The sequence below is a fragment of the Dermochelys coriacea genome, chromosome 15 (genome assembly GCF_009764565.3).
Source record: "Dermochelys coriacea isolate rDerCor1 chromosome 15, rDerCor1.pri.v4, whole genome shotgun sequence".
NCBI classification, from domain to species: domain Eukaryota; kingdom Metazoa; phylum Chordata; order Testudines; family Dermochelyidae; genus Dermochelys; species Dermochelys coriacea.
Window position 1 is genome coordinate 27,061,517 of NC_050082.1, and position 20,690 is coordinate 27,082,206.

A 20,690-nucleotide genomic window follows, 5' to 3' on the forward strand; every position below is an offset into this window, starting at 1 on the left:
GGGTCCTTAGTATGTATTTAGGTGGCTAATTGTAGGCATCCAAGTTTGAAAATGTTGACCTTGAGCCATTGTGCCCTTTTGTTGTGCTAGCAATTGCTAATGAATGTCAGTAACCCAGATCTCTGGTTCTTGGCTGATAAAACAACTGCACTAGAATGGTGAGTCTTGGGAAGGCAAAGTCTGCGTTCATTGTATTGTACAGGCTAGAGCTGGAAGAGGGCTGTAAGACCGGCACCATAAGGACATTGTATTCTAGTGCAGAAGCATTGCAGTAGCCTCTCCTGCTGTAAAAAGGAGGAGTCTTAAATCAGGGCTTCTAAAACCCAGCTTCTAGAGAGGATGCGCAACTGGGTAATGCAGAGAACGGAACTTTGTCCAGTTAAAAGGCACACCCAGCTCTGATAGTTTTCTGCTTGCGTTACTGGCCTATTGCCACTGTGTTTGTGGTTTTCTCTTTTACACCCCCTGAAGCCGAATTTGTTTGTGAAATGCTAAAGAAAGCCCCCAAATTTCGTAGATGCTGGAAGCACTAGAATGAGAAAGTAGGTATGTGTATCAGATGCTAAAAAAAGCCAAGGCTTATGCAATTTTAACAATAGAAAAATGATCTTTGTGCTCTAGTGACTGTGAGCGTGGAGGGGGTTTGCTCAGGTGGCTGCTAAATTACAAATGAGTGGTTTGCTTTTGTTCTGAATGACAAGCCATTTAAATTCACTCTTGTGTGGAGGTTGGAAGCTTTTCTAGCAATGAGAAGGGGAAAAAAAACCCCAAACCTCTCACCCCTTTAAATTGGAGAGATTGCAAAGCTCTCACTGTGCTGCGGCTGGAAGTTAGGACTTTATTCGATAATGATCAGATCTGTGATTGGTGTAACTGATGATTACGCCATTGCTCATACCACTTCTGCCAGTTGGGACCAGTTCAGTTTTAGCTTCAAATAGGACATGGCTCTCTTTCTAAAGGTGCATGAGACCACTGCCCTTCCTTGGGTGGAAGGTGATTATTAATACAGACAAGTTGTTCGTTGTCTTATTTTTAGCTCTGGAGTTATTGTGAATGTTGGAGTACAATGTATTTGATGTTTTTTTCCCTGAGACACTGAGATTAACCTTGCTTCCTGGTGAGATTCAGGGTAACTCTTTCCAAGGATAAATTAACACAGGGCAATGTTTTATGGTCCTTGACTTTTTCTGGAATAAATGGAATTCCATTATAATAGTGCAGGTTGGTCCAGGGGCTTTATCATAACCCTGAGCACTTATTCAATCAGTGGTCTACACTTTCAAGCACAGAATGAACATTCAATAGCGAATCTGGCCAGTGCCTCCATAAGGATGGGGAAAAGGAGGCACCAAGAGGTCAAACCCAAAATTTTCGAACCTGCATGTCTAAGACAACAAAATCCATGGTTAGGCGTTGAGCTGGGACATGAGAGATCATGAGCCTGTTCCAAGCTTTGGCGGCGACATCTTGGGGCCTTGGTAAATCACTGCGGCCCCTGTTTAGCAAAGCACTTCGAATGGGCATAAGGCCCAGACCCCAAAAAGGAGTCTAGGCTCCTATCTTCTAGGAAGCTAGGATTCTAAATCCCTTTGTGAATCTGGCCCTAAGGATCTAATCTCTCTGTGCCTCAGTCTTCCCCATAAGTGAAACGGGAGTAATAATACTTTCCTACTCGAGGATAAATGCATTAATATCAGTGAGCACCCTAGAAAACCTATACACTATAGCTCAATCAGTGCGTTATGTTGTTATCAGAGGGCTAAGTGCCCTGGGCCACTTTCTTTTACTTGCCTACCTGCCACTTGAGTCTGACATATTACTCGGCTCAGTAACTGACTCCAGATGTTGCCGCCAGTCAGTGGAGGAGAGAGAATTAGAACCCTGCGATTCCGGGCTCCCAGCCTGGTTCTCAGCTTGCTAAACCAGGCAGCCTGCAGTGAGTTGGTGGCTAGACAGACCCAATCCCAATCACATTCACCGCTGCTGTTTCAGCCTTTTCCTCTAACTTTTGTTACGAATTCAGGGCCTGCTCCCATAAGTGACAGCACGTGGGCAGATTGTCATGGCTACTCAGTGCCCCAGTGAGGTCAGGGGGGTTGCCTGGAGGCTCAGCTGGATGCTACTCCTGGCAGGAGCAGAGACTTTAGTGCTAGTGAAAGAGTCAGGTGATGGTTGATTATCCAATTCCAAGCAGCGCTGATGCAAACTTCCTCCCCACAGCCTTCAGAGATCTGCTGAGTCCTTAGGCTAGACTCCTCAATTCAGTCTCCGTGGCAGCTCGTGGTTGGAGTGAAATCAAAGCAGTAGCACAGAGATGCTCTTTGGAAGGGGATATTTGCCTGTCCCGGGCTCCCTAATTTTAACCTCTTTTTTTTCCCGTCTATCCAAGTGGTGGAATGTGATGGATCATGCTCTCCGGCATCAGCAAAAGCAAGGCAAACCCATCGGGGATGAACGTGAAAGTTCTGAGCCATGTCACTTTGATCCAGATTCTCCAGGCTATTTAGGCATCTAACTCCCACAGATTTTGGTGGACGTTAGGCACCTAAAAACCTTTAGCGGGTCAGGACCTTCGTGAACAAAGAGCTCTGCAGTCAGGTGGGAGCAGGTAGGAAACACCACCAGGACTGTGTAGGCAAATGCTGAAAAATTAACTGGAGTAAAAGATTCATGCTCATTAATGTTGAATGGGGATATTATGGCAGGAATAATATATTGGTCTGTTATTAGCCATGCAACGCGGCAAAGCTTAGTTACTTCTGAACTGCACAGTGGGAGTCTGGCTGCGGCCCCTCTGGGAGGTGGCATGGTACTGGTGATGCACACCCTGATGGGAAGGCGCCTGGGGTCTGCGAGGACCAAAAGCAAAGGGGTGGGGGAGCTGGGGTCTCAGCCATCACACCCTGACCTGAAGATGTCAGCATGGGCAAGACTTTTCGGGGTGTGTGGTGTTGGACCAGCTCAGCAGCGTGCCATTTAAATAAAAGGTGAAATTCTTATCTCCTATTTAAGCTCCAGCATTAAATTATAATTTTCATTTACACAAAGCGCATCAATGATTTATCTTGGCGTGACATTACTGTAGTGTTTGGAATTTAGCCAAAGGCAAAGGACGCAGGGTGTAGATCCTGAGCCCAGGTGTAAACTAGTTACTTTGTTTAATTCCATGGATCCTTTTGACAACCTCCTCCCTTCTCACTGCTATGTGGGCACCTGGGAACTCCTGCCTTCCATGGGGCAGCAGAGATATATGGGGAGTAAATGGGACAGTGGCTACAGAACCACAGCCAGATAAACATTTCTCTGCCTGCTAACACTGTCGTGGTCATTATTATATTTATATTACAGTAGTGTTCAGAGTCACAATCTCTGGTGGGGCTTTATTGCCCTGGGCACTGGACAGACTAATAGAGATGGTCCTGCCCCTGTCTGCAATCTAAATAGACTGGACAAGCAACGGCTGTAATGTCATTATCGTCCCTGTCTTGCAGGTGGATAAACAGGCACAGAAAAGTGACTTGACCAAGGTCACACACTGAGTCTGTAGCAGAGCCAAGGGTTGAACCCAGGTCTCTCGAATTCCAATGCGGTGTTGTGCCTTAGCTGCAAAGCCATGTTTCCTGGCTTGCTCATGTCTGCCCTCTGTGGAGCTCCCCCTGAACCCTCTCTTGGGTTTCTGGGTTCCAAATTAAAATAACTGCCCAGTGCGTGGAAAGTCCAGCTCCCAGCTCTAACGATGAGACATAGCGTAACAGACAACACCTGGGAATGGAAGCACAGCTGCTTGCATCTGGCAGGATTTCAGGGCCATGGAGAAGGCTGAGGTAAACGCCTTGTGACTGGCCAGCCGTATCTTTCTCCTCCTTAACAGCCAAGTGCTTTTCCTCCCGCGGACGGATTCATGCACATAGACAGTGTGCTGCTTCTTAACGCTGACTGCGAAGCACGTAATGAAGCGAGGTGAGTGCACTGACTGGCCTCTGTTCATCAACTGGCGTCTCTGCCAGCCCATGTCAGCAGGTTTGACTATCCTGGGGGCTGTTGGAGCCGTTTCTGTTGACCACGTTGCAGGGGGGCTCCATGTGTGTAATGTTGTGGGGATAAGGCATATGCTCCAGAGTCAGGGATAGCACTAAGCCGCCTTCAGTTAGAAGCAAATAAAGCTGAGCGAGCTGCATAGTTTGCTGGTCTGGTGGATACAGCACGGGACCGGGAGTCGGGAAACCTGGCTTCTCTCCTTGGTTCTGCCACTGACTCATTGTGTGACCTTGGACAACTCAGCTGAGCTCTCTTTGCCTGAGGTTCCCTGTCTGTAACAAGGGGGCAATGATACTGATCTTCCCTGGTGGAGCACCGGGAGACCTGCCGCTGAACAGCACTGTACAGCCACTGACTAGTAGGAGTGTGTCTTGCTCCTAGGGCTAGAATGGACTCCACTAACATGGTGCTTAGCGATAGGGCTAACATGGCGCATTAACATGGGGCTTAGGGTTGCTCGCACCGGATCACCGCTATGATTCCTACCAGAGAGCTACAAGATAGTTTTCAGAGTAGCAGCCGTGTTAGTCTGTATTCGCAAAAAGAAAAGGAGTACTTGTGGCACGTTAGAGACTAACAAATTTATTTGAGCATAAGCTTTCGTGAGCTACAGCTCACTTCATCCGATGCATCCGATGAAGTGAGCTGTAGCTCATGAAAGCTTATGCTCAAATAAATTTGTTAGTCTCTAACGTGCCACAAGTACTCCTTTTCTTTCTACAAGATAGTGTCTCTTCTGGGCTCATCTTGGGGCTGAGGCATATGGCTCTGAGCTAGACACATGGGGATGATCGTGCGCGTGCGCGTGTGTGTAGGTAGGTTTTTCTGCTCACTCTCACCGAAGAGTTGAGAAGGAGGCTCGCCCACGTCTATCTCTGACAGATAATTAGCCGAGTTTAATGATCACTTGGGGTTTCCTGATCACTTGGGGGTTGAGTGGCAGCTGGGAAGGCAAGCTGAAATGCGCTACCTGTCCCCAGTGAAATTTCACTGACTGCTTTCACTAGGGTGAGGCATTAGAGGGAGGCACTGACAGATTGGCTTTGCTTGGAGGTGCCCAGTGCTGATGTTCCACCAGGTTCTTCTAAGTGGGATTCTTTGTGCTGTTGCCTCTGCAGCGAGGGTGCCTGCGTGGGGAGCCCGGTAGGTACCGGTGAGAGTTTGTGTCTTTCATAACACAAGAACCCGGGGTCAGCCAATGAAATGAATAGGCAGCAGGTATAAAACAAACAAAAGGAAGTACTTCTTCACACAGCACCCTTTCAACCTGTGGAACTCCTTGCCAGGGGATGTTGTGAAGGCCAAAATTGTAACTGGGTTCAAAAAAGAATTAGATAAGTTCATGGAGGATAGGTGCATCAGTGGCTATTAGCCAAGATGGTCAGGGATGTGATCCCATGCTTTGAGTGTCCCTAGCCTCTGATTGCTTGAAAGTCCCATTACCCCCAGCTATCAGAGAGCAAAGACTGGCCCCAATGGGAGGGATGTGCGGAGCACTGACACATGGCAATCTGAAAGCCGGGGACACATTGGGTCTGTTCCCAAATGTGCCAACTCCCAGCATGATGTCACGCAAAGTGTGTCCCCTCTCTGTGTATCTACTTAGACAGTCCAGCACCTCCCAAATGTTAATGCCTTTAACCTCACAGGACCCCGAGAGGCAAGGCAGGGCTGTTATCCCTGTTATGCAGTTGAGGAGCCAAGGCACAGATCTTCAGAGGTAGTTAGGCTCCTAACTTCCATTGATTTCAATGGAGCCTTAATTCCTCCCAGGATCTGGGCCAGAAAGGCTAAGTGACATGCCTGTGGTCTCAGGGGAAGTCTGTGGCAGAGCCCATTCCCCACTTTCCTATCTGTACTACAGGGATAATAACAGTTCAGTTAAATGTTCTCCGTGCATTTGATGAAAGGGGCTAGACACATACCAAGTAGCATTATTATTCATTGCGATATCCCTGGGCTTTTATAAAGTGCCCATAAGGCCCTTCCCTGGAACACTTCCAGTGTTCACATGCGAATATGCCAGACCCATTTTCAACTCCAGTCAACTAGACAAATCACGTAATAGAACTAGACCGTGCAAAGAGCTCAGCAGCGGGGCAGCACATATGGACATGGCATCTTCTGGGTTTCCATTAAATAACGTTAGAAGATCATGGGAATTGGCAAAACATCCAAAGGCGAAAAACAAACAAGTTGGTGGAACAGGTTTGTGTGCTGTAAATTGACCTACAGGGCCTAGGAAATTCACATCGGGTTCTCCCTGTCTCTGTGGGATCTAAACACTGCACAGGTCAGTTAGGTCATCAACGCAAGATCCGTTGTAAACTTCGTGGAATCTTTTTTTCTTTTGTCACTTCTCTGGTCATAGGGACCTTGGTTTGGGGTTCAATTCCTTCCCCCACCCCAGTTTCCTTTTAGACCACTGTAGTTATGGCGGAAGCAACTTGATCAAACAGGGTCCTGCAGCATGCCCTAGAGGCGCTTCGATTTTGCGTTGTTCTGTTATGATCTTAAAGTCAGCGGTGACCTCTGCTAAAAATAATTCCTAGAGTGAGCCAGAAAAACCCCAGCAATCATCACTGATGATCAGAAGCGGCACCAAGCAATAAAATGAAGGGTCAAAGGCTGTTAAGTGCTGCTTACTGGTTCGAGAACAGACTCATCATCAGCTTTGCAGTGGATGCAGTTGCACAGCCCCAGTGATGTGAGGAGAGTGTAGGTGGTAATTATTAACTCTTTGCAGCGGGGCACGGATTCTGGTGTCCGTTACACTCGTGCCAAGCTGGAGTATCCCTGCTGCAATCCATGCATGTGCCAGGAAGATCTGCCTGTGGCTTAGATGGGAGAGACTCCAGATTCATGCCAACCTAGCTGAGACCAGAGCCTGGCCTTCAGGGGTTTCTTCTCTTCTTTGAAGTTCTGGTTTTGCATTTCCTCACCTTCTATTTCTGTTTTCCCTCAGGTGATTGCACTTAGCAAAAGAAGCAAGGAGGCTGAGACGGCTTTCCTCAGCGTTTACAAGCAATTAATTGGAGCACCAGGTAAGGAATGCTTTGGCTACTTAGCTGAATAATTAATGTTGAGAACAGATCGCCCAGCAGCCATTAGAAGCAAGGATTGCTGTGTATGCTGCATGCCACAGCATCACTGCCCTGTCCTGGTGCTCAGGGCTTTCTGCAGCTCTGTCTCTCATGTTTCAGAGTAGCAGCCGTGTTAGTCTGTATTCGCAAAAAGAAAAGGAGTACTTGTGGCACCTTAGAGACTAACAAATTTATTAGAGCATAAGTTTTCGTGAGCTACAGCTGTAGCTCACGAAAACTTATGCTCTAATAAATTTGTTAGTCTCTAAGGTGCCACAAGTACTCCTTTTCTTTCTGTCTCTCATGTTATCCATCCCTCCAATTGCCCAGAATCGGGTCTCCTTCCAGTGTCCTTTGGGCCATGGCACTGCATCCTCAGTGTTTGATCTCCCTGCATCACGGCCAGGATGGTGGTCACTAATTTTTCCATGTTCTTTTTGAGATCCGAGCGGATGGCACAGACAAGTGGAAGCAGCTTTTGCCATCCTTGTATTTTGGCACGTGAGCCAAATGTATCTTGACATTAGAAAAGAAATACATTTGCTCAGGCCTTGTAATAACACGGCTCCTATCCCCAGTTGTGTTTTTGACAGTAAGTTAACTACAATGACTGAGCTCCTTTTACAGCCCAGCTCCCGACAAGGACATGTAGGGGGTTTAAACATGCATAGGGACATCAACTGAACCCTACACCTAGCGCTGTTCATGCCCATCCATACGTTGTCTGAGCTCTTTTGAAAGGAGAGCCAATCAAGGCTGACCCCAAGATTAACATACAGTAACTGGGCATCCTGAGCCGCACTTAGGCTGACACTTAGTCCACCCCTCCGTGCTCAGTAATAACAACAATGCTTTCTAGCACAGGGTCACACAGCCCTGTGCGAATGGTATTCCCGCAGCCTTGCAAAATCCTGCTTGTCAGCTCATCTGGAGTAACTAGCGAGGGTTTGATGGGCAAGTAAAATAATGTTGGGTTTTTCATTCTCGTCACAGTGATCAGGGTGGGTGAGAAGATTTGGTGACTGTGCTGGTAAATGTTCACAATTGGTTTAGCAAGACTGTGTTGTTTCCATCTTATAGAAGGGGAAACTGAGGCACAGATGAGTTAAACAACTTGGCGAAGTCCAGCGGCATAGCTGGGCCTGGCACCCTGATTCTTGGCCAACCAGCAGCCATCTCTGCCTCCTGCCAAAGTTGTGCGTGGAGCAAAGCAGTGTGGTGCATTGGTTTGGGTGCTGGACTAGCATTCAGGAGTACTGGGTTCTAACCCCAGTTCTGCCTGACTGGCTCTGTGAGCTTGTCAAGTCTCCGTGTCCCTAGAAAAATAGGGCTAGCTGCTGCCCATAACACTGAGGCCAAAACCAGCTCCCAACTCTAGTCTTTGGCATTGGTGAGCATCTTCCCCAGCAGTGGAGCCATGCTCAGAGCTCCCTCTGGGACAGGACTAGAGGCTCTGCGTAGTGTGGTCTCCCCCACACCTTCACCAGACTCTGACCTCCCCCCCCCCACTGATGGATCTGGTGCCTGGCCCTGCGTAGGATTGAGCAGTAACTCCTAACAGAGAGCCCTGTGTGTCCTAACAGGGGCCCTTTGCTTTGCGCTAATCCTCACTCATGCAGCGCCTGGCAGGAAGGTGTCTCCAGGTATTGAAGAACCAGCCAAGCTGTCAACAAGTCGGAGGAAGAAGAGTTGCAAGGTGCAGGAGGGCTCCGGCAGGGACACTAACTCATCAGGCAGACATTTAGGAATAACAAAATGTTTTAATGATTTCTTAGGGGAATTCGGGAGACACATTTTTGTCTTCATTAAATTTTATCCTGCGATACGAGAACCAAATGTCAGAGCTGTTTCCAGAGCCCGGATCTGTTCGTTCACCCTCCCCGCACAGACCCCACCTCGGCGCGGGCTCTCATTCCTGTAATTTTAGTCATCTCGATGCATTCCTTGACAGGCGGATTCTTTGTAGACAACTTTCGAAGCGACACACAAGTCCTGATTCAACATTTTTGTTTTGAATGGCTGCTGCCAACACAGCTCCCTGGCGGAGGCTGATTGCTCAGCGAGTATTTTGATAAGTGAGCAGGGCTGTGTGGCTGCAATTACGAAAAAAGATCGTAAATCTTTTCGATATTGTTCACACAGATGTGGCATGAAGTGAGGGGGGAAAAAAGCAGTAAAATGTGTTAAAAGCATAATTAATGTCATTGTTGCCGAGGAAGATTTGATTTAAGCCTCCCTTTGACTTGTGTAGCAGGGCGGCTGATTTCTGTCTCACATTGGGCAAACCCACGAAGCGCAGCCCCAGGCTGGAGGGAAGGGGCTTGTTAGCGGAGCGACTGGGGAGAAGTGGGTGAGCACATGGGCTGAAGAAGATGGAGATGCGGGGGGAACAGGGCATGTTGCCTCCATTGAGGATTTGCCTCTGTTTCAGCCAGCAGCATAGCTGCACGGGTGCAATTCGTGGTGTAGACCGGAACAGCCACTGTTTGTACTGGCCAAGTTGATACCGATTTCCAGCAGGGGCATACTTTGTCGGTGCAAATAGCAGCTATGCCTCTCTATACTGATGGCTGAAATTGGAGCAAATCCCTGGTGTAGACAAGGCCTAGGGATGACCAGATGTCCCGATTTTATAGGAACAGTCCCGATATCCAGGGCTTTGTCTTGTATAGGCACCTGTTACCTCCCACCCCCTATCCCGATTTTTCACACTTGCTATCTGGTCACCCTAACAAGGTCTTCTGTCTGTCTAGCTAACTCTAGCTGTAGCTTCTCTGCTGTAACCCCCGAGCATAGACACAGCCTACAGCGATGAAAGGGCTTTTCCCATTCCTGTAAGTATCCACCTCCCCAACAACGGGAGCAAGGCTGATAGAAGAATTCTTAGGTCAGCAGAACTACGGCACTTTGGTTGTGAATTTTTCACATGCCTGAGCACTGTAACTGTGTCAGCCTAAGTGCGGCTCAGATCTTCGTCCCAAATACTGCCCCTTCCTCTTGTCCAGAGGGGCTCCGCTCTGCAGGGGCTGTCTGGGGACATGTGCAGGATGGAGCAGGGGTGGTGGATCTGCCACCAGGTGGCTCCACCAGCCATTGACCCCTGCACTGGGGGTACCAGGTGTCTGGAGGCTCCTGCACCCCTGAATCTGGAGCAGGTGCAGCCCCTACTCCTGCCTGCACATGGGGAGGTAGTGGGACTACCATGGCCATGCAGGCTTCAAGGCAGGAGTAGCAGCTGTTGTCACTTTGCGGTGACCTTGTGAGCCAGAGAAATTCCTTCCCTCACCATGTGGCCACTGCGTGACTGGGGCTGGGCACTAGGCATAGCATTTCCCCCTGGGAAGGCACTGCTGCTTTCCCAAAGGGCTCCCAGGGGCTCAGGAAAGTAACTCGCCCTCACCTCACCCCCCACGCGGGGCTGGGTGCTCAGCAGGGCTGCATCTGGTGTCTCGGAGGGGTTCCGTGCACCTTCCCTGACTCGATTCGTGCAGGGAGCGGTGCTGGGTCAAGCCCGCTAATGCCAGACGACATGGGAAGACGTGCTGTTAACTTTCAACAGCAACGCCATATGATAGGCCTTCATGCATGCGGGGGTGCTGAAGGCGAGCTAGTGGGCTAGGCCAGCTCTGCCAGCAAGCTGCTCGTGGAACCAGCCCAGAGAGAGCCTTGCAGCTGGGAGACCGGGAAATGCCCTGCCAGGGTCAGCCAGTAGTGGTGAGAGAGGTTTCATGGTCAGCTGCATGAAGAAGGGATGAGCAAGGGTCCAGTCCTGCAGTCTCCTGCTGATGCCAACAGCAGCAGCATTTGGCCTCTTGACTTGAGTATCAATGGGAATGTTTGCCCAAGCAAGGGCTGCAGGACTGGGCCCGGAGGGGAAGGAGTCCCAGGTGGCGGAGCTGGCTCTAGGGATGAGGGAGGACGTGGCAATGAGGGCAGGGACATGTGGGGGGGGAGCATGGGAGTTAAAATCCAGGGAACGGCTGGGGTCTAGAAATGGATGGGTAACGGTGAGTGAGGCTCTCCCTTCCTGCCGGTGCTGAGCAATCCCGCCGTCTGGAGTCCCTCAAAAGTGCCAGGCACAGTGTAGTTTGCTGGAGACGCTTTGTTGTTTTGCAGCCACTCCGTGCAGCTTCACGGCAGCTTTGATGTAATGTGTAATTAGACATTAACTAGAGTAATGTTCCATGAGTATCACATGGAGCTGGAATGTTTCAGGACCCGGGAAGGCCAATGAATTATTCAGTGAATAACTCGGGTAAGAACAGCCAAGCTGAGTGGAAAATATAACCCCAAAACCCAGGCCAGCAAGAGCCAAAATGTTGTGTTAGAAACATCAGGCCAAATTCAGTTCTATTCCACCCATGTCTCTGCGTTGACTTTAGTGGGACTGGATGGGCAGCCTCAAAACATCTCCTGACCATTAACTCTAGCCTCTCTTGGGCCCTGTATTAGTCAAAGCAGGGGGAACGCTGGTTCAGAGGCAATAAGAACCATCCAGAACGTTCACCCAGCCCACAAACCCCAAGCTAACTCTTCTTCAGAGTTCTTGAAAGTTTGACCAACTCTTGTATTTCGAGATGGGACATGAGGTGAGCTGGGAGTTTCAGCTTGAGTTCCTGGCGGGAAGGGTTCAGCTTGGAACCCACACTGGGCCTCTGACCCTTCAGGGGTTCCCCTATCACTAGGGCTGCAGAGCTAAAGCGTGCTGAAGGTCAGTTCCCGAGGGCACAACCTTCAGTTACTGACAATGTTTAGATTAAAAGATCTAAGTTGTAGGGCCCACCCCGGAGGTCCTTGCTCAGTTTGGACTCCGTGCATCTTCAGGAACAATTCCCATTGGTGCTCAGGGGCTAAATCCTGGGATATCCTGAGCACTCACTGCTCCCCCTGACTGCAGGAAGGGCTTTGCTTTCACGAGGACTCAGTATAGCAGGGACATCCAGGTTTGACCCATCATGATCCCGACTGCAGGTTAGAGAACCAAATCAAGACCCTGCTCCTGTGCATGACGACTTCCAGGATTAGGGCCCAAAGCCCCTGATGCAAATACCCCCAACAGGATCAGAATGGGGAACCTGCAGCAGTCTCTTCACTATGAGATGTACAAGGTCAGATCCCCTCTATATTACAGACACCCCCAGACTTTCAGCTCAGAGCCATGCAGCTGGATGGATGCTATCCCTCGTCGGCACTCTGCTTCCCCAAACATGCTCATGTTCCCAGCGGGTTTCAGTCTCTCTGCGGCAGGGTGTGGAAAGGTATTTTGTCTTTTCTTTACCAGGGAATTGGGTTTTCCTGGAAGCATTACCAAGGTTTCCTAACAAAGCCGAAAACCCAACTCTTATGGACGCATCAGTGAAAGACATTCTCCTTCCCTGTGAAGTTGTGAATGTTAAAATAGCGTGCAATAGCACCAGCTAGTGGTTGTATTTGGCATCGGTGATTTGAGAAAAATACCAGGTCAATATGTATTTTTAAAAAAAGACTATGTTTTGCATTCAAGCATTTAAAAAAACAGGTGGTTTGATCTCTTGTAAGGTTAGGCTCTAATGAAATTAAAGTAAGTTAGTCATTTAATTAAGCATTGTGTGCACAAATGGGTTAGTAATTGCCACACAAAGCCAATATCATTTTAATCCACACTTTGTTTTCATAGGACTGGTCCTGCAAACACTGATGCATGTGCCTAATTCCACCAGTGTGGGTCATCTCCCTTGTGAGTAGAATTACACACCTGTGTCGGCATTAGCAGGATTGGGCCCATAGTCAGTAATAGACCTCTCCACTTGCCCCAGACTGGAACAGGAGGCAGGAAGCTGAAATGTGATTTAAAAACCTAAGATGAGGGACACTCAGAATGATTCTTCCAATGTCATAGGCACCACTCCCTTACTGTCAATGGTTCTTCCTGTGAGCCCAGCCTCATGATTCTTCATTTCTGATGTAAATTGTTTCTAACAATAAAAGGCTCTGATCCTGCACCATCAAAGTCAATGTGAACTTTGCCATTAACATCACTGGGCAGCAGATCAGACTCAAGGTGAGGGGTGTCGCATGTGTGGACCAAATGGCTCTCTGGGACTACAGTGAATTACGTCCCTTGAAATGAAGGGCATCTGAGAGAGATGGTTGGTGGTCACATGTGGTTGGCTGGATCTTTAAGATGTGTTGGCCAAATTAAGGGATATATTAAATTTCAAACCCTATTTTTATAATGTAGATCTTAGGCAAGTTGATTTTATTATCTCTGTTGCCTACACCTCTCACCTCTCATGTGGGCTAGCCAGGAGGGAATGGCGATACGCTGTTTTAAGATCAAATGCATCCAATGAAGTGAGCTGTAGCTCACGAAAGCTTATGCTCAAATAAATTTGTTAGTCTCTAAGGTGCCACATGTACTCCTTTTCTTTTTTAATATCAAATGTTTTCTTTGGTACTCCCAGGTCCAAAAAATATAAAATCAAAATGCAAACAGCTCGCATCTGAAGAGGAAATGTTTAGAAAATGTGTCATTTTTATTTCAGCAAAGGCATGGTTGCTGAAAGAAACTAGATGGAAATGCTGATACAGGCAAACTCCATCATGGCTTTATTACACTGGGTAGTGGCATACATTTTTGCTATTACATTATTTCTTGTTACAAAGAGACAGAGGAATTTGCCATAACAGATTGGATTTGGTCTGTCTAGTTTTTTATTCTGCATTGGCTGTTCCCTGGTGCTTCCGGGGCTAGCAAGAAAAGACCCTCTTGGAGATGCACCTAACCAGTATGTGCAGTGGGAATGAGGTGGGAAATCCTTCACAGCCCGGCAGTCTATCATCTTAGGCCCTGGAGCATGAGGTTTAATTACCTATATCATTATCTTAGCTTGCATAGCTACAAATGTTATTAATGGCTGTAAAATTATCCTTTTTAAAATCAGCCATGCTATATGTCTTCAGCTGATGACTCTCTGCAGCTGGGAAATCGACAGGTGGACTGTATGCTGTGGGAAGGCATGGTTTCCTTTTATTGGTTCTAAATTTATGGCCCTCTAATTTCATTGAGTGTCACTTTCTGCTAATGTGTGCCAGGGTAAGATGCAAGGGTTAATTTCTACTGCGCCGTGGCTAAGCGGGAATCCTTAGTCAACTCTCCACTAACGTGTTTCTTTACTGTAGCTTCTTTGTCTGGGGATAAATCCATCAGTTATACCAACAAATCAGGTTTATTCAGGGCTCATATACAGTAATCTGATGCCCTTCTTTAGTTCCCTTCAATCCAAGGATCTCAAAGCGCTTTATAAACATTATTTGTATTTATTTATTTAGATTTTAAAAAATTGAAAAGATGCCTATCCATTTAAAAATTTAAAAGACACTCTGGACATCCAAGACGTCACTAATAATACAGTAAAATCTGAACAGCAATACAGTCCTCATCAGGACAGGGACTCAGCCAGGCAGCCACCTACAGAAACTCCTTTCTATCCTATCATCATTGGGGGCATTCCCTACGTTGTCTCTCACAGCCCTATCAAACCGGCATCTCTTGCAGCATGCCTGGAAAGTCAGCGCATCCAAGCCATTAATCAAGGAATTTAGCCTCCCAGCACCATGATGTAATCATATTATTGGCTAGTATTATTATTCTCATGTAACGTAGGGAAACTGAGGCACATAGACAATAAAAAGAAAAGGAGTACTTGTGGCACCTTAGAGACTAACAAATTTATTTGAGCATAAGCTTTCGTGAGCTACAGCTCACTTCATCGGATGCATTTGGTCCACCAAATGCATCCGAAGAAGTGAGCTGTAGTTCACGAAAGCTTATGCTCAAATAAATTGGTTAGTCGCTAAGGTGCCACAAGTACTCCTTTTCTTTTTGCGAATACAGACTAACACGGCTGCTACTCTGAAAAGAGACAATAAAGCAATTTATTTTCAGGGCGGTTGGGTGCTTCAGTTTGGGGGCATCCAATGTGAGACATTTGGGCCTGGCTTTTCAAAGGTATTGAGCAACTGCAGCTCCCACTGACTTCGGCTGGAGTTGTGAGTGCTCAGAAGCTCTGAAAAGTGGGGCCAGGGTTTCCAAGTCTGGGCATCCAGAATTCATCAATTCATCGATTGCAAGGTCAGAAGGGCCCATTGTGATCAGCTCGTCTGACCACTTGGGTAAAAGGCCAGAGACCTGCCCCACAGTAATGCCTAGAGCAGCGCTTGTAGAAAAGCAGCCAATCTTGATTTCAAAATTGCCAGTGTTGGAGGATCCCCCAGGACCCTTGGTAAATATTTCCGGTGAGAAGCCGCTTTTGAAAATTTGGGCCCAAGTGACTTGCCCAATGGATTAGATATCCCGGATCTCCTGAGCCAGAAGTCCAAGATCATCCCTAGCTCAGGGGACACTGGGATTTCCATCATAAGCCCTGGCTTTCATTGGTTCCTCTAACTCAATCATTTTTGCCAGGGATTCTAATGAGGAGAGCTCAGACCAGACTAACCCTCAGTGTGGGGGATTCTTGGCCACTGTTGGGTACATTGGATCTGACTCTCCTCTCATGTCTGGGTAAATCAGGAGTAACTCCACTGGAATCATAGTGTTCTGTTGCGGTAAAACTGCTGCAAGTGAGTGGGAAATCGGGTCCACCTTAATGCACATGACATATGCCAATTGGACCGCCAGGGAAATGGACGTCATCTCTTTATCCACAGAACAAGCAGAGAATGAGCAGCGGCTGGTGAGCTTCTACCCACCCCAGCCACCACCTCTTGAATCTGGATGGAACCATCTTTAGGTATTATTGGGTAGTCCAGAGCTCCTGGGTTGTGTTCTTTGCTTTGGCACCAACTCGCCGTCATCCTTGGGCAGTCGCTTTCTGTGCAATGCTTTGCCCAGCTGCAGTAGGGTAGCACAAAAGAGCCTTCAACGGGTTTAGAGACTGATCCTTACATCAGAGCTGTGCAGTGACTCACGGCTGCAGAGGTGAAAAATGAGCGCACAAGCTTTGCTCCTCACTTGAGCGTGTTTTCTTCTTTTCCCTGCTATAATTATTATCAGAACAAGTCTTTCCTCTTCTTAGTTCTTGCTGAGAAAGGGGGATTTGGTGTGATTCTTTATGCAGCTGCTTTTACTGTAGTGAAAAACTAGCTGGACATATTTAAAAGCAAACAGAAGGCTTTCCACTCCACCCTACCCTTAACTTGTGTACCTTAGTCACTCTGCCTGGCATTTAGCTGATGCCTCAAATAATTCTTCAAGACAAAGTAAATGGGATTTCCTTTGATAAAGCAATTCTTCAGTTACAGGTGTTTTAAGTATGCATATTTTGACAGTCTTCTTGTTGTGTGGTCTTTTATTTCTATAAAGAAAACCACCCGGCTCTGTTTCAAAATGAACAACAATGGATTGTCTTCTGCATTTCGGCAGAACTGGTGGTTGCATGAAGAAGTTAATGGAGAATGGTTTTCATAAACTAATTGCAGCAAGTGATGGAAAAGAACCAGTGCGTCCATCAGGGTGCGATGCCAGTGCAGGGATACAGTTATTTGCTCAGGGCCTGTTGTTCAAAGGTGCCGAATGCCGCTGCCTTCATTTGGAATGGTGACTTCTTCTGAAAACCAGGCGGTAGATTCCTTGGGCAAGATTCATCATTGGGGTAACTCAGTGAAGTTGATGGCATTCTACCAGGAATGTATTTGGCTCATCTTGCTAGAACAAAAAAGGCCAAAGTTTCAATCAATGCCCTGCATTTTGGCAGACTCACTAATTCTGCTCACTTAGCAGTGTAAGTCTTTGATTGGTGGGGATCATCAGAGACCTTGATGTTGACATGGATTAAATTGCAGGAGTTATCTGATGCAGTTTTGCACCTTCAAAACTGTAGACTTGGATAAAGGTGCATTGAAAATTTGACCCAATGGGCTATATTCAAAGCCTAGTGAAGACTAGGTAAAGACTCCCATTAACTTCCATAGGAATTGGATCAGGTCTTTCATACAGAACGTCAAGGTAGAAATTGAAAGGTGTCAAAGGAGCATTTTGGTCTTTGACTAATATTTGCTTCATTTTGATCTTCCGTCTTAGAAAATGTATGGAGTCAATTCTCTTGTTCTTCCATAGGATTTCTTCATCAGAAAATGGAGAGTTCAAATTGGTCTTACGAGGAGACTTTTGTAACCATTTATACTCTGTAGAAAACAACATTTAGCGCCAGACCTTCATTGGTATAAATCAATTTATCTCCACTGAAGTCAGCTGGGCTATGCTGATTTATGCCAGCTGGGGAACTGGCCTTCCGACCCAAGTAAAGCCTTGGAAAAGATGCTTAACTGGCTAGTGCGGTTGAGGTTCTTGGTCAAGGGCCACACCCAAGTCTTCTCACTGGGCTTTGGGTAAGGTTCTGAGTCCATAACTTGGCATTAAATTGTATTCATTTTGCTCCAGTAAACCCCTGAAATCTGCCATCTGTTACTAGGATTCCAAGATGGTCTCTGAGAAGAGGGCTCAGACTGTAATGTCAATGAGTGCTTCCAGCCGCTCCAGAATGGTTAGCGTAATTATTGATGTTTCAGAGAATTCTTATTTCCAGCCATTGTAGCTTGTTCATTCCTCTGCAGTGTAGGACAGTCGGGGCACAGGCTATCATTTGGATTTGGGTACTGTTATTTATTATTTGTATTACTGTAGTGCCTAGAGGCCCTAGTCATGGGCCAGGACCCCATTGTACTAGGCACTGTACAAACACAGAACAAAAAGCTGGTCCCTGCCCCAAAGAGCTTCCAATCTAGCTACAAGACAAGAGACCACAGAGGGTTACAGACAGCCCGATGGGAGAGAACAAGGGAATGAGATGGAATGAGACAGGATTGTTCTCAGCATACCAGCAACTGATGTCAAGTTTTCATAGGCAAACTCAATACATGTTGTTGGAAGTTTGTAGCTGAATCATGGCATACCATGCCGCAAGCCAGTTCCCGCTGCAGCTGCATCTGGAGAGCACGAGGGTTGCTGCTTGTTTTGAATCAGTGGTTCCCAACCACTACTCTGTGCGCCACTACCAGCACTTCAGGCTTTTGTGTGACCGTAGACAGCTTCCCTTCCCTCCCTTATGCCCTTCTCCAGTGCTTTGCTATCTCAGTCTGTTCTCTGGATTCCCAAGAGGCAGGCTAAGAAGGTGAAGGATTAGCTGGGTGAGTAGCCCAAGGAAATGGCCCCGGGTAGTCAAAGAGCATCTCCCACGACCAGTCTGAAGAGTCTCATTTGTCTTGTGCAATGGACCAGGATTCACCCACGTGAAGGAATATTCCACCAAGTCAATGACTCGCAAGTTGCAGGGACAATTTCTTTACAAATCCTTCTGCACGGAGCATTTATAGCTATTGCCTTTGAGTCTGGCAGTGGCAGAGCGTGTCCAGTGAGGTCTTGCTCCTGTTACTGTCATTGACAAAACGCCCACTGAATTCAATAGAAGCCTGATCAGGCCTCAGTTCAGGTGCTTACCTCCATTGCAGCATCCGCCCAGGGTGCAGACAAGATGGCAATCGCTCTAACAATTCACCCACTAGGGTGTTTCTCCCGTGATGGGTGCCCCAGAAATGCAGTACACGCCCATTTATCCAAAAGGCCTGGGGGACCGCCGAAAGCTTCAAATAACCAGGCGTACGCAGATAACTAGGATTTTCAGGTAAAGGGGATTCAGATAGCTGGTATTTAATTTCGTGTGTGCCCAACTTTCTACACATGAATATTCCCATAACTACAATCAGGTTACCTACTCGTGGGTGCAAAGTTAAGTAGGTGTATAAGTGTCCAGAAGATGGGGGCCTAAGTATATAAATATACAGGGCTACAAGAATCCTGGCAAACACGAAGGGGTCAAATCCTGCTTCCTGTAGGTGAAATTCTCCCCATACAAAAGACAAACACAAGGCTCATAGGGCCAGATCGTCAAAAGTATTTAGGCACCCAACTCCCATTGAAATCAGTGGGAGTTAAGCAATTAAATACCTTTGGAGAGTCTGGGCCAAATGGCTTAAGTGGGACTTGAGTGGGGTGTTGACCTTGATTGGTCTTCTACCCAGGGTGAATTTCCCCCTTCATTCAAGCAGGGCCACTGGAATCGGTAAGACCAGTACTGGCCATGGTGCTGGTGGAAATCCAGAGGAAGCATGTTCACTCAGAGGACTTACTCCAGATCTACCTCTGTGTAAATGAGATAAGAACTTGGCCCAGTGGGCTCCTCGCAGGAGTAAGACAATCAGCATGGGCCCTGTATCCTAGTTAATTGCCCTGTCTATGATTTCAAACTGACATTGCACCTTGTCGACTTCCCACTGCCAAGTGTCTCCAAGCGGCCTCTGTACCATTATATAAGGCAAGGAAAATGAAAGGTCAGTCATGCCGTCCACATGGCTGTGGCAAGCTGGCACCATTTGTTACTACCGCGTGTAATTATTCTGCATGTGATACCATCAAAGGCTGATGGAGTTGTTGTTAGCAACAGAGCTGGATTTTATTGTCAGTTGCTGTTTTGCATTTGGATTTGTGCCATAGGTGTGGGGTGGAAGGCAGAGAGCTGCGCTCTCTTCCGCTTCCCTGTTTATCCAACTTTCTGACCCTGGAGAATTTGATTCTATTTTTTTTCCCTCTTTTCCTCTTTTAAAAAAAAATTAACCTGGCTCAATAGAAGGCATTTTCTTGAACTTATTAAAAATCCAGACTTGTAAATTAATTTGTTCATGTTGTACAATGGCAGTGCAGATGGACTCATTAGCATGCACACAACAAATAATTATAGATGAATTTTTAGCTGGCCTGCTTAATGGGCTTGCTGGGTTAATTATGTCAATGTATAATTACATCAGCCCTGGGAGACATAATGGCACACCCTGCTGAGCAGACACTAGCTAATGATGGGGTAATGCTGACAGAGGGAAGACATACTGTTCTGAATGCACCTGCTTACCTCTGCACAAACTGCTATTGTCTGTGCCTGCCTTTGCCTAAATAAACAGGCATATCAGGAGTGTGGTGCTGACTGGCATTCGAGCAGGTTTCAGGGTGGGGACGGAGGGCCACATGAACAGAAGGAGTGCTGAAGGCCTGGGATGAAAGCCTTTATTCTCGCAGTGCTTAGGAGTGTGCTCAGACTTTAACAGGGCTCGTTGGCTTGTGTTAAGGACAATCTCAAAGACGCTGCATTCGTATTCTGATCTCCCTGCCCCATTCTAAGGCCCAGGGTTTTAAAAGCTCTCACACGCCCCAAATGCCTGAGTCACTGAGGCTGTGTGTCCTAGGGTTTGCATACACACCCCTTTTCGAGGATTGCTGTGCGGTACGGACACCTGGGGGACTGGGGCTGTCAGAAATGGGGGCCTAAATCCGTAGCTATCCATTGACTTGGCTGCAGTAGCTCCGTATCAATGCTGGTGTAACCGAGAGCAGAGTCTGGCCCCTTTAATTTAGGAAGGTGGCTGCAGTGCGCACCCTGTGCGGAATCGATAACGGGGGTTGAAAGAGGAAACCCATCCTGCCTTCCCTGCCAGGCAGGAAATGTGGGTGTGCAGGGAATGCAACCTGGGGCTCAC

The 20,690-nt window shown here is 47.4% G+C and overlaps 1 protein-coding gene across 12 annotated transcripts in view; it reads left to right on the forward strand.

Moving 5' to 3' along the window:
• The window catches only part of CUX2 (cut like homeobox 2), a 228,538-nt gene that overhangs the window by 162,351 nt on the left and 45,497 nt on the right, over positions 1-20,690 (forward strand). For all 12 annotated transcript variants that reach the window (XM_038373860.2, XM_038373854.2, XM_038373856.2 and 9 more), the window contains one exon: positions 7,007-7,085. In XM_038373860.2, the coding sequence (XP_038229788.1) occupies positions 7,007-7,085 (79 nt within the window). The remainder of the gene's footprint in view (positions 1-7,006; positions 7,086-20,690) is intronic.